This window comes from Gigantopelta aegis, chromosome 5 (genome assembly GCF_016097555.1).
Source record: "Gigantopelta aegis isolate Gae_Host chromosome 5, Gae_host_genome, whole genome shotgun sequence".
Taxonomy (NCBI): Eukaryota; Metazoa; Mollusca; class Gastropoda; order Neomphalida; family Peltospiridae; genus Gigantopelta; species Gigantopelta aegis.
Window position 1 is genome coordinate 24,039,680 of NC_054703.1, and position 11,596 is coordinate 24,051,275.

General features: G+C 37.2%; 1 protein-coding gene across 1 annotated transcript in view; it reads left to right on the forward strand.

The window, feature by feature from the left end:
• LOC121373712 (sodium-coupled monocarboxylate transporter 1-like) overlaps positions 1–10,147 on the forward strand; it is a 38,914-nt gene extending 28,767 nt beyond the window's left edge. The window contains exons 11-16 of the mRNA XM_041500451.1: positions 2,444–2,514; positions 4,676–4,762; positions 6,120–6,310; positions 7,349–7,449; positions 7,867–7,991; positions 9,719–10,147. Of these exons, the coding sequence (XP_041356385.1) occupies positions 2,444–2,514; positions 4,676–4,762; positions 6,120–6,310; positions 7,349–7,449; positions 7,867–7,991; positions 9,719–9,904 (761 nt within the window). The 3' untranslated portion in view covers positions 9,905–10,147. The remainder of the gene's footprint in view (positions 1–2,443; positions 2,515–4,675; positions 4,763–6,119; positions 6,311–7,348; positions 7,450–7,866; positions 7,992–9,718) is intronic.
• The last annotated feature ends 1,449 nt before the right edge of the window (positions 10,148–11,596 follow it).

Sequence of the window (11,596 nt, forward strand, 5' to 3'; positions counted from 1 at the left end):
TTTCTTCATAGTCTTGGTTTCTGTGAACGAATGTTATTTTTTTTCTATTTCTGTTTCTGTGTGATCTTCCGATTTTCTGTTCTTGTCCTCTTTTATGATTCTTCTTACTTTTGTGTGCGTAGCCCAGTGGTACAGCGCTCGCTTGATGCGCAGTCGGTTTGGGATCGATCCCCGTCAGTGGGCCCATTGCGCTATTTCTCGCTACAGCCAGTGCACCACGACTGGTACATCAAAGGCCGTGGTATGTGCTATCCTGTCTATAGGATGGTGCATATAAAAGCTTCCTTGCTGCTAATCGAAAAGCGTAGCCCATGAAGTGGCGACAGCGGGTTTCTCTCTCAATATCTGTGTGATCCGTAACCATGTCTGACGCCATATAACCATAAATAAAATGTGTTGAGTGCGTCGTTAAATAAAACATTTCTTTCTTTCTACTTACTGGACCGGCCTCGGTGGTGTCGTGGTTAGGCCATCGGTCTACAGGCTGGTAGGTACTGGGTTCGGATCCCAGTCGAGGCATGGGATTTTTAATCCAGATACCGACTCCAAACCCTGAGTGAGTGCTCCGCAAGGCTCAATGGGTAGGTGTAAACCACTTGCACCGACCAGTAATCTATAACTGGTTCAACAAAGGCCATGGTTTGTGCTATTCTGCCTGTGGGAAGCGCAAATAAAAGATCCCTTGCTGCTAATTGGAAAGAATAGCCCATGTAGTGGCGACAGCGGGTTTCCTCTCAAAATCTGTGTGGTCCTTAACCATATGTCTGACGCCATATAACCGTAAATAAAATGTGTTGAGTGCGTCGTTAAATAAAACATTTTTTTCTTTCTTTGTCTTATTCACGTGTCTTTCCTCAGAAATCCACTGGGCTATTTCTCGTTCCAACCAGTGCTCCACAACTGGTGTAACAAAGGTCGTGGTATGTACTATCCTGTTTGTGAGATGGTGCATTTAAAAGATCCCTTGCTGCTAATCGAAAAGAGTACCCTAATGAAGTGGCGACAGCGAGTTTCCTCTCTCGCTACCTATGTGGTCCTTAACCATATGTCCGACGCCATATAACCGTAAATAAAATGTGTTGAGTGCGTCGTTAAATAAAACATGTCATTCCTTCCTCAGAAATAATCAGAGATCGTCTAGTTTGTACTTAACTTTAATGAGATGCCACAATAACATGTTTACTCAACGGTACCACTAGTAAACAAGTCATTATTATTGTTAACAGTGGCACAATACACTCTAGTTGTGTTCGTGAATAAACAAAAAAGTCAGGTCATGCGTCACTTTGGTCTCACAACGAGAGGGTCTTCACATCGCTAAGCTGTAGTTAACGCACCATGGCTTGTAGGATCAATCGACCTTGGTGCCGTCCTAACCAGTTCCCCACAACTTGTACTCCGAAGGCCGTGGTATGTACTATACTGCATGTAGCAAAGTGCATGTAAAACGTCCTTGCTGCTACGTCGGTAGAAGTAGTAGTCTGTGTGGTGGAAGCAGGTTTCTTCCATCTTCATGGCCGTAGTTTAAACTGTGTGGATGTGCTTAAAACATATACAATTAAATATTACCTTCCTTGTCCCACCCGAGTTAGTAAATTAAATTAGAGAGTCAAAAGGTACAAGAATTTCATATTCCACATTTTACAAACATATTACGGTACGTGTTTTGTTGTATTCTGTTAGATTATTCATTTTCTTTAGTTTTATATTATAAATTATCTGTTTTTTTAGTTTCAAATAATACTCTAATTGCCTACCACAATAGCTGTAACTTAATTTTCCTTATATTTATTAAGTTGAATTTTTTTAATTTTAAATTACATTAAATATTCTTTATTTTCTTTAGTTCTATATTGCAAATTATTTTGTATTAAATTGTTTTCAAAATATAATTGTTGGATACAATATTTATAAATTTAAAATATTGATTATTTTCTTTCGTTCTATATTACAAATTATCTTTATTATAATTGCCTACGACAATAGCTTTAAATTAAAAATATTATTTCTTTTGCTTAATTAACAATATATATATTTATTGTTTAATTTTCCTCGTCTAGTTAATCGGTAATTGTCTCGGCAGAGTCTCGACAAATACCGATTAACATAGACTCGGTTGATATTTTCCATATTAAAAAATACTCGTGACGAATCCTCCCTCTCTCGCGCTCTCTCTCTCTCTCTCTCTCTCTCTCTCTCTCTCTCTCTCTCTCTCTCTCTCTCTCTCTCTCTCTCTCTCTCTCTCTCTCTCTCTCTCTCTCTCTCTCTCTATATATATATATATATATATATATATATATATATAATCTTGTATTTTTATTGTTATAATCGCCTAGGACTGTATATTAATTGAAATATTCTCTTTAGTTGCATGGTATCTTGTATTTGAATTTTATATTATAATTGCCTTGGATTTTAAATTTTTTATTATCTCTGTTTTTAGTATTAGTGTTTGGGGGAGCTGGTATCGCAATGTCCTTCGTCGCAATGAACCTAGGCGGGACAGTTTTACAGGTAGATTACCTTTAATTAATTAAAGGGGCAATGAACCTAGGCGGGACAGTTTTACAGGTAGAGTACCTTTAATTAATTAAAGGGGCAATGAACCTAGGCGGGACAGTTTTACAGGTAGAGTACCTTTAATTAATTAAAGGGGCAATGAACCTAGGCGGGACAGTTTTACAGGTAGAGTACCTTTAATTAATTAAAGGGCAATGAACCTAGGCGGGACAGTTTTACAGGTAGAGTACCTTTAATTAATTAAAGGGGCAATGAACCTAGGCGGGACAGTTTTACAGGTAGAGTACCTTTAATAGAGTAATTAATTAAAGGGGCAATGAACCTAGGCGGGACAGTTTTACAGGTAGAGTACCTTTAATTAATTAAAGGGGCAATGAACCTAGGCGGGACAGTTTTACAGGTAGAGTACCTTTAATTAATTAAAGGGGCAATGAACCTAGGCGGGACAGTTTTACAAGTAGAGTACCTTTAATTAATTAAAGGGGCAATGAACCTAGGCGGGACAAGTTTACAGGTAGATTACCTTTAATTAATTTAAGGGGCAGTCTCAAACTAACATGATTACCAAAAGTATTTATTTATTTTTCTTATGGAATGTAAAGATTATACTTTGAATGAAATGCCCCCACAATCTTTTTTTATTTTGAATGAAATGCCCATACAAAATAACATCCGATATCATACTATTTTATAAATATATAATATTATTGCAAAACTCCAAATTAAGGTGACCGAGAAGTTAACATATGACGTCAGTTTGAATTTGGAAAACCCCCACCCCAAAACCCAACCCATCAACATCCCCCCCCCCCCCCCCCCCCACCAAAAAAACAACAACAAAAAACCCACAACAACAACAAAAAAAACCCACACAAACAAAGAAACAAACACAACAACAACAACAATAACACCTGGTTGCTCTTTTAGTGAATACCGATGAATATATTCTATGCACCTTTTTTCTTCGCCAAGGATTCTCAAGGAAAACTACTGTTTACACATTACACATGTGAAGATCTTGAGTTAATTATGTACATATTATACGTGGGGTCGCTAAAATTACTGCTTTCAAATACATCTTTAACAAGGAAACGTAACACTTGCAACTTTCAGGATGTACCTTTGATTTATTGTTGTTTTTCTTGTCGTCACCGTGTTTTGTTTTCTGTTGGATTTGGGTTTTTTTTACATTAATTTAAAACACAGTTTTATTACTAATAACCATGAGATGTGTGTCGTATTAGAAGACAAGCGAGAATCCATCATATCTGTAACACAACTTTAAGAGATGGATATTCTTGTGTTGCGTTGGGGTGAATGAGTTTATGAGTGGCAGAAAGGGTTTATAATATGTAAATTGTTTCACTTTTATTTTATTCTCCTTTAAAAAAAAAAAAAAACATATTGGAAGTCACATCTCTGTATATCAAAGGCTGTGGTATGTGCTAACATGCCTGTTAGATGATGCATATAGAATACCCCTTTCTACTAATGGAAAAATATTGCGGGTTTCTTCTCTAAGAATAAATATAACGAAATGTTTGACATCCAATAGCCGATGGTTACTACATCAATGTGCTCCAATGTTGTCGTTAAACAAAACAACATTTAACTTTATATTAAAACACACAAACAAAAACTCCCACCCCCTCCCAAAAAATAGCAAACCCCCAAACCCTCCCCAAAAAAGAGAAGAAAAACCAACAAAAAACAACAACAAAACAAAACAAACAAACAAAAGACCAAAACAAAAAATCCAAAACAACACAGCAAAAGGCGAAATAAAACAACAGAAAACACAAGAAAACAAATTACACACAAAAATCACAAAAACAAAAGCAAAACAACAAAAACAGAAATATATATTAAAAAAACACAAAACCCCCCCACAAACATCACATGTATTTCTATATTGATTTTATTAGGTTATTTCTCGTCCCAGCCTGGTATATGAAAGGCCGTGGTATGTGCTATCCTGTCTATGGGATGGTGCATATAAAAGATCCCTTGCTACTAATGAAAACATTTAGCGGGTTTCCTCTCTATGTCTGTCAAAATGACCATGCGTTTGACATCCAATACCCGATGAATAAATCAATGTGATCTAGTGGTGTCGTTAAACAAAACAAACTTTAACTATTGATTCTCTTTACAGGCCTCTCTGAGTTTCACGGGCGCGGCATCAGGACCGATCCTCGGTATCTTTGCTCTAGGAGCCTTTTTCCCATGGGCCAACTGGATCGTATGTACTCGATAATATATACTTCAATACTTCAGCTTAAAATAGAATGTATTACGAAGTATATATGATGCATTATAAATTGTATATATGTAACCAGTATGCAGAGTATAGAGTGCAGAGAAGAGAGAGAGAGAGAGAGAGAGAGAGAGAGAGAGAGAGAGAGAGAGAGAGAGAGAGAGAGAGAGAGAGATAGAGAGAGAAAGAAAGAGAGATTATGAAAAACGGACGGACGGACAAAGGCCGAGACAAACAGCGACAGCAACATAGAGTCGGCGAGAAAGAGAAATTGACAGAGAGCAATGACAAAGGAGGGATTAAAATAAGTCTATCTTTCTCACTGTGCATGAGTGCATGGTACAAGGAAGAACCATAAACAACTGGAATTCTATGAGCACTCTTCAAGTAAATATACAACCCTGAAATATCAATAAATGTCATACATGTACTGGAAGAAACTTTCAAGCAACTGGATACGATAACGTACAGATGACTTTAATAAATAAAAAGATAAAAGACCTGTGCATTGAATATATTTTTACACACGTTTCAGATATCATTAGACTATTCTCAAACGTTGGATAGTAATTGATAAGTTTCAGCTGTTGGCAATTAAAATTTCGAAAACGAGATGTTTCTTTCTGTGTCCCCCCCCCCCCCCCCCCCCTCCCTCCCACACACACATAAAGACCATACAATGTACTTCTTTTTTCTTTTGTTCTACTATATGTCGGATGATTAATTACTTATCAGAAAATGTATTCGACACAGGACATTGAAACTTTGCACTTTTAATTATTATTATTTTTAATTTCCACCCATAATTAATTTTGAAGTTTTTAAAACATTTAATTTTTATTTTTATGCATAGTTTTAAAATATAGATTACCTTGATTTTTGTAGTGTACAAATTTGTTTATATACTTACCTTGATATTTCTATTGTATTCTTGTGTATGTTTCCAAGAGCTCTTTGCACTGTGTTTTACTCAGTTATACAATTTTTCTTTTTAATGGAATTAATCATTTTGATATACTTACCTTTGTTTGACATTCAATAGCCTATCCATTTTTGTGTGGGGTGTCATTAAACATACATTCATTAATTTATTATCTGTCTTGTTTCTGATTCTGTGTGTATTTTTCCACGACTAGGGTGCAGGTGTAGGCGGTGTCCAGGCATTTGTGTTCCCCATGTGAAATGTAATCGGTAGCTGTCCTATGAATTGTTTATGATTCCGTATTTTTTTCACGACTAGGGCGCCTGTGTAGGCGGTGTCCTGGGACTTGTGTTCCCCATGTGGATTTTGATCGGCAGCTATCCTATGAATTGTTTATGATTCTGTATTTTTCACCACCAGGGTGCCTGTGTAGGCGGTGTACTGGGACTTGTGTTCCCTATGTGGATTGTGATCGGCAGCTACAGCGTCGTCGGTCCGCCGTCCTCAATGCGCTTTCCCACAGACAACTGCACCGCCCCCAACATCACCACGACACTGATGACGACACTGGTTACCATGACAACGACAGAGACACCACCAGTGGAAGAGATGTAAGGAGATTTACGGGTGTCGGAAGATGACAATAATTAAATTAATTCGCCTTTTAATCAGGTGGGGAGGAGGTGGGGGCAAGGGGGCAATAAATAGTCTTAGAGTCTGCTTGGGGCAGTCTCATGTTGTTATTTTCACACATTCACAATGTATAGTTTGTCCTGGCATATAAATAGTGCTAAAACTCATATAAAAACATATCAAAAGTTATACCCATATCAACTGACATAATATATACTCTTTAAAAAAGTAGGGGAACCTGAAATAGTAATGTTAATATCAACTGTTGGACCGAATATACGTTTTGACCACAGACATCCTAGTAAAGAACGTCCAGGTCTGTTTATCAACACACCGAAACACATTCCATAGTTTGCACATACATCACGTATGTGTCATTCTCGATTTTGACAATTTCCAGGAAGGTCCATTAATCACTGTGGAACATTATTTCTGTCAATCCTTTTCATTCTGTTGATCATACAGTTATTATTGTTTTGTTTTTAGTCGTTTTTATTGTTTGAATTTGCGATTTACTGATAAAAAAAAATGTCAACTTTCAAATTTCACTTCTGACCCCAATCGTCCTTCAAGATCTTTGGTGGTCATAAGACCTACTGTAATACTGAACTACCGGTTGTAATGTTTGCCCAATTAATTCACTATTATCATATAACCATTCCCCACAGCTAATATACCTTACACTTTTGGCAATTTTAAATTCTTATTAGAGTTCACCTATATTTAATATGTAAGTTTAATCGTAGAAATATTTTATTAGTCGGAAACATCTTACAATGCAGCAAACTCAGGACTGTCCCTTTAAGAGAAACATCTTACAATGCAGCAAACTCAGGAATGACCCTTTAAGAGAAACATCTTACAATGCAGCAAACTCAGGACTGTCCCTTTAATTATAATGCAGTTGTAATCCTTGTCCTTTGGATTCTGTTTTAATCGGTTCCAATATGTAAATACGCTTTTGTTATAAATGTTTCTATTGGTCCAAATGATATCACGTGACTTACACATTTCAGTTCAGGGATCAGTCTGCTGTATACAGTGTCGTACCTGTGGTTACCGAGCATTGGCGCCGCCACCGTGGTCGTCGTCGGGTTGATAGTCAGCTTCATTACAGGTAAACAGTTACACGACGTAGTACTGGTGAGGCGAGGTATATAGGTTTTGGCTTCTTCTTTGTGGGGTTAGTGTTTGTTTTAGTCTGTATGTGCATACGTACGTATGCATGCGTTTGTGTGTGTGTGTGTGCGCGTGTCTGTGTGTGCGTGCGTGCGTATGTCTGTGTCTGTGTGTTTGGGCGTGTGTGTGTGTGTGTAAGAGAGAGAGAGAGAGAGAGAGAGAGAGAGAGAGAGAGAGAGAGAGAGAGAGAGAGAGAGAGAGAGCATCTTCCGTTTGAAGGAAATTGTTTATTTAACGACGCACTGAACACATTTTATTTTCGGTTATATGGCGTCGGAACTCTTCCGTTTGAATGAAAAATCCGTAATCTGTAACTTGTGACGTATTAATGCGTGTTCTTGACATTGTTGTACAGGTCCTATGAAGGTGGGTGACGTGGACTCCAAGTATATGGTTCCGTTCTTTGATCGTCTTTTCTGCTGTCTGCCAGAGCGCGTCAGTCGAGTACTCAGGTGTAACCAGGAGTTTGAGGATCCAGAGGTAACGTACATGACATACACCTTACCACACTTTTTAATTACGGAGAGGTGGGTGGGAAGATGAGAGAGAGAGAGAGAGAGAGAGAGAGAGAGAGAGAGAGAGAGAGAGAGAGAGAGGGGGGGGGGAGAGGGAATGAGGGAAGGAGAGAGAGAGAGAGACAATTATTTGATATCTAACATGGTTATTTCGATGCCAGAGAGAGAGAGAGAGGGGGGGGGGAATGAGGGAGGGAGGGAGAGAGAAACATTTATTTGATATCTAACATGGTTATTTCGATGCCAGAGAGAGAGAGAGAGAGAGAGAGAGAGAGAGAGAGAGATGGACATAGATAGATAAATAGATAGAGCGAAAGAGAGAGAGAGAGAGAGGGGGGAGGGAGAGGGAGAGGGGGTTATGAACGTTAAGTTTTTTACATTCATGCGATAATAAACACCAAAACCGGTTTAAACACTATGAATAGCGTATCGCGTTCGCGCGAAGCCGTTCATACATAAGTGTGTAATCGCACGAACGTTGAAAATATAACGTTCAGTTCTTATAATTCCAAATGCATTAATATTGCCATTATACAAAACTATATTTGAAAAACAACAATCGAACTCTATTCCACAATGATTTACAACTGTATCAATACACAAATAAAGGAATTCCCTTAGAAAGTTACATTCGGTTTTTTCCGTCAAATCTCCGATTCATTATAATGATTTACATAAGGTTTTATAAATTTTAATTTTCTGAATCAAATGTGGATAAAAAAGTTATAAAATTTAAAATAACTGAACATCAACTGATAACGCAAACAGTTATTTTTTTCAAAAATATCAAACGATAATTAATTAAGAATTGAACGATCTATATACTTAAATGGAAGATTTGTTGTAAGGCGGTTAGAGTATGAATTTTGAACTAATTAGCATAAGGGAGAGCGTCAAATTATTTAGAAGATGTATCAATTACTATATTAAAATTGCAGTTGTCAAAAGTTGAATTAGTGAATGTGAAGACTGACTTGAAAAGGATAAAGTGGTTTCAAGTTACCGTGTGTGTGAATTTCAGAGGAAGTTTGTGATTGTGTGATATTATTCTCAGAAAGGACAGGACGAAGGGGTGTGTGTTTTCGCACGTGTAAGTTGTCGATTTGGTGTTTTTGTCAAATGTGACAGCGCTGCGCTCATGTGTCTCTTTGTTAAGCATTCTCTGCTATAACTTCTAATAGAAGCTTCATTTTTGTGGCCTGTCATATACATTATGTGTCTTAGTTCAAAACCGGAGTCGTTTAAAGCCTGAATTGGAGTGTAAAGTAATCTGGCCGGTGGTCTAAAGGTCACCACAGCTGGCTCGCAGACTGTGTGCGATGCAGGTCTGTGATTGTCGTCTGTCAGTTTGTCACTGTCACTCACACAGCAGACGATATTGGGATAAAAATAGAAACTATGGAATCCTCGGGGATTCCGGTAATGACATTCCGTTTTTATTTGTTTACCGAAAAAGTGCAGTTTTCACGTTCATGGAAGAATGAACGTTTTTTGTTTTTTTTGATCACGTGATAGCATTTTAACCAATCCAGACGCCTATTACAAAACAGTAATTATAAAATGGAATTATTCTTTGATGAACCACAACGAAAACAAACATTTTGGCAATTTCAGTCGTTTTAAAAAAAAGCTTTTGTAGTGAAGACATCTTATAATGGCAGAATGCTTATGTCAGTCTCTTCAATATTTCAGACGTCCAATGTTAAGGAGGACGAGTTCATCATCACACCAGGGGGAGATGTTACGAGTAATGGCACCACAGGAGAACCCGCTGTGCTATTCCAGAAAGCGGATCCATCTTTACCTGTCAGCGGCATGTCAATTAAATTCATCAACCCTGATTACACAAAAAACACGTACAGTTCAGAGTATTTATAAACAATGCCCCGTATTAGTATATTAATTACCTTTGTATTATTCAGTATTTTGTTTTCAATTGTTTTATTGTGTGTAAGGTCATAAGCCCATGTATACAGTTGTTCAAACAATTAGCCGGCTGTTTACGTTTATGTACATGTATAATCATATTCTGAAAGCATGACTAACAAGAGAAATTAAAAAGAAAGAAAGAACGACAGAAAAAAACAACTATATAATTAAAATGATCTAATGGATTTTCAAGAGAGAGAGAGAGAGAGAGAGAGAGAGAGAGAGAGAGAGAGAGAGAGAGAGAGAGAGAGAGAGAGAGAGAGAGAGAGAGAGAGAGACAGACAGACAGAGAGAGACGGAGACAGAGCGAGGGGGAGAAGAGGAGAGGAGAGAGAGAGTGTGAGTGAGAACAGAAGAGAGAGAAAGAGATAGAGAGACAGCAAAAACTAAAAAAGAATGACATAATCAACTTATCACATTCAACGCGTATCCCCCCAAAAAACCTCTCTTTTTTGTTGGCTAATTGCCAGTACAAAACATTTTACTCATAATTGCTTTGTAGAAGTGATATTCTTTGTTTGTAATTTACAGGTGTCAGTCACAAGTTTCATATTTCACATTTGATACATTTGTGTGATATAGATAACTACATATTCTTACACACCCGTTGGTGAGAACAGCTTTCGTTATTTTTGATAACATATACTTCTTTACACATATGCGTGTGTTCACAATTTCAAGACATACGACTGGCTGCTCCTAGTTGATGACCAGGTCACCCATGCCATACATCCTATGAAAAAACAGCACGGTGGAAATCGAATACACTGACGTATAGTTAACCTGCCAATCATGTGTCTGTGACGCGTATGTCAACTACAAGTGCAAAGAATTGTAAATACCTTTTAGTCGAAAAAGATGTTAAATTTGACTAAAAACATTGTTCTTGAGGATATGTAAGAAATATAATAATGTATTTTAGTCGAAAAAGATGTTAAATTTTACTAAAAACATTGTTCTTGAGGATATGTAAGAAATATAATAATGTATTCGTATTCGTTAGATACCATTTATCTTACAACTCGTTGTTTAAAAAAAATATCAAACTCGCTTTTGCTCGTTAGATACATTTTAAAACAACTCGGCCGTTCGTGTATTATTCTCTATTTAATCGATCTTATATTTATTTGATATAGATAAATACATATGAATCGATAGATCTTACACATATTATTTGAATACATAACTTGGGAATATCGAAATTGCAATGTGCTTACATGTTCGCTGGGTGACAAAGTCGCGTTCAGTACAAGATTCAAGTATCAGAACGTTGTGACCTGACTATAAAATGCATATTAGGTAGTACTAAACCAAATAACTTCCGGCTGGGTCAAAGTTCGAGGTGCATCGAACTTTTGATAAAGCAGTTAATACCACAAGTCCTGCGATTGGTGAATAATGTGAGAGTTTGTTGTAAAAAAAAATAGTTTCATCTGGGCAAAACATGTACGCAATTTTATTTCATCTAGTACCACTGTGCCAAGTAGCCTTGTATTTGAAACACGTATGGGGTACCTGTGAAGGTTCCATTAGACCAAATCAATTCCTATTGCCGATAATGTTAACGTTTACTAATAAAACTGATATAAGCAGCGTTTCATCACACTCAGGAAGTACAGCAATAGAAAGTGTGGCACCTCA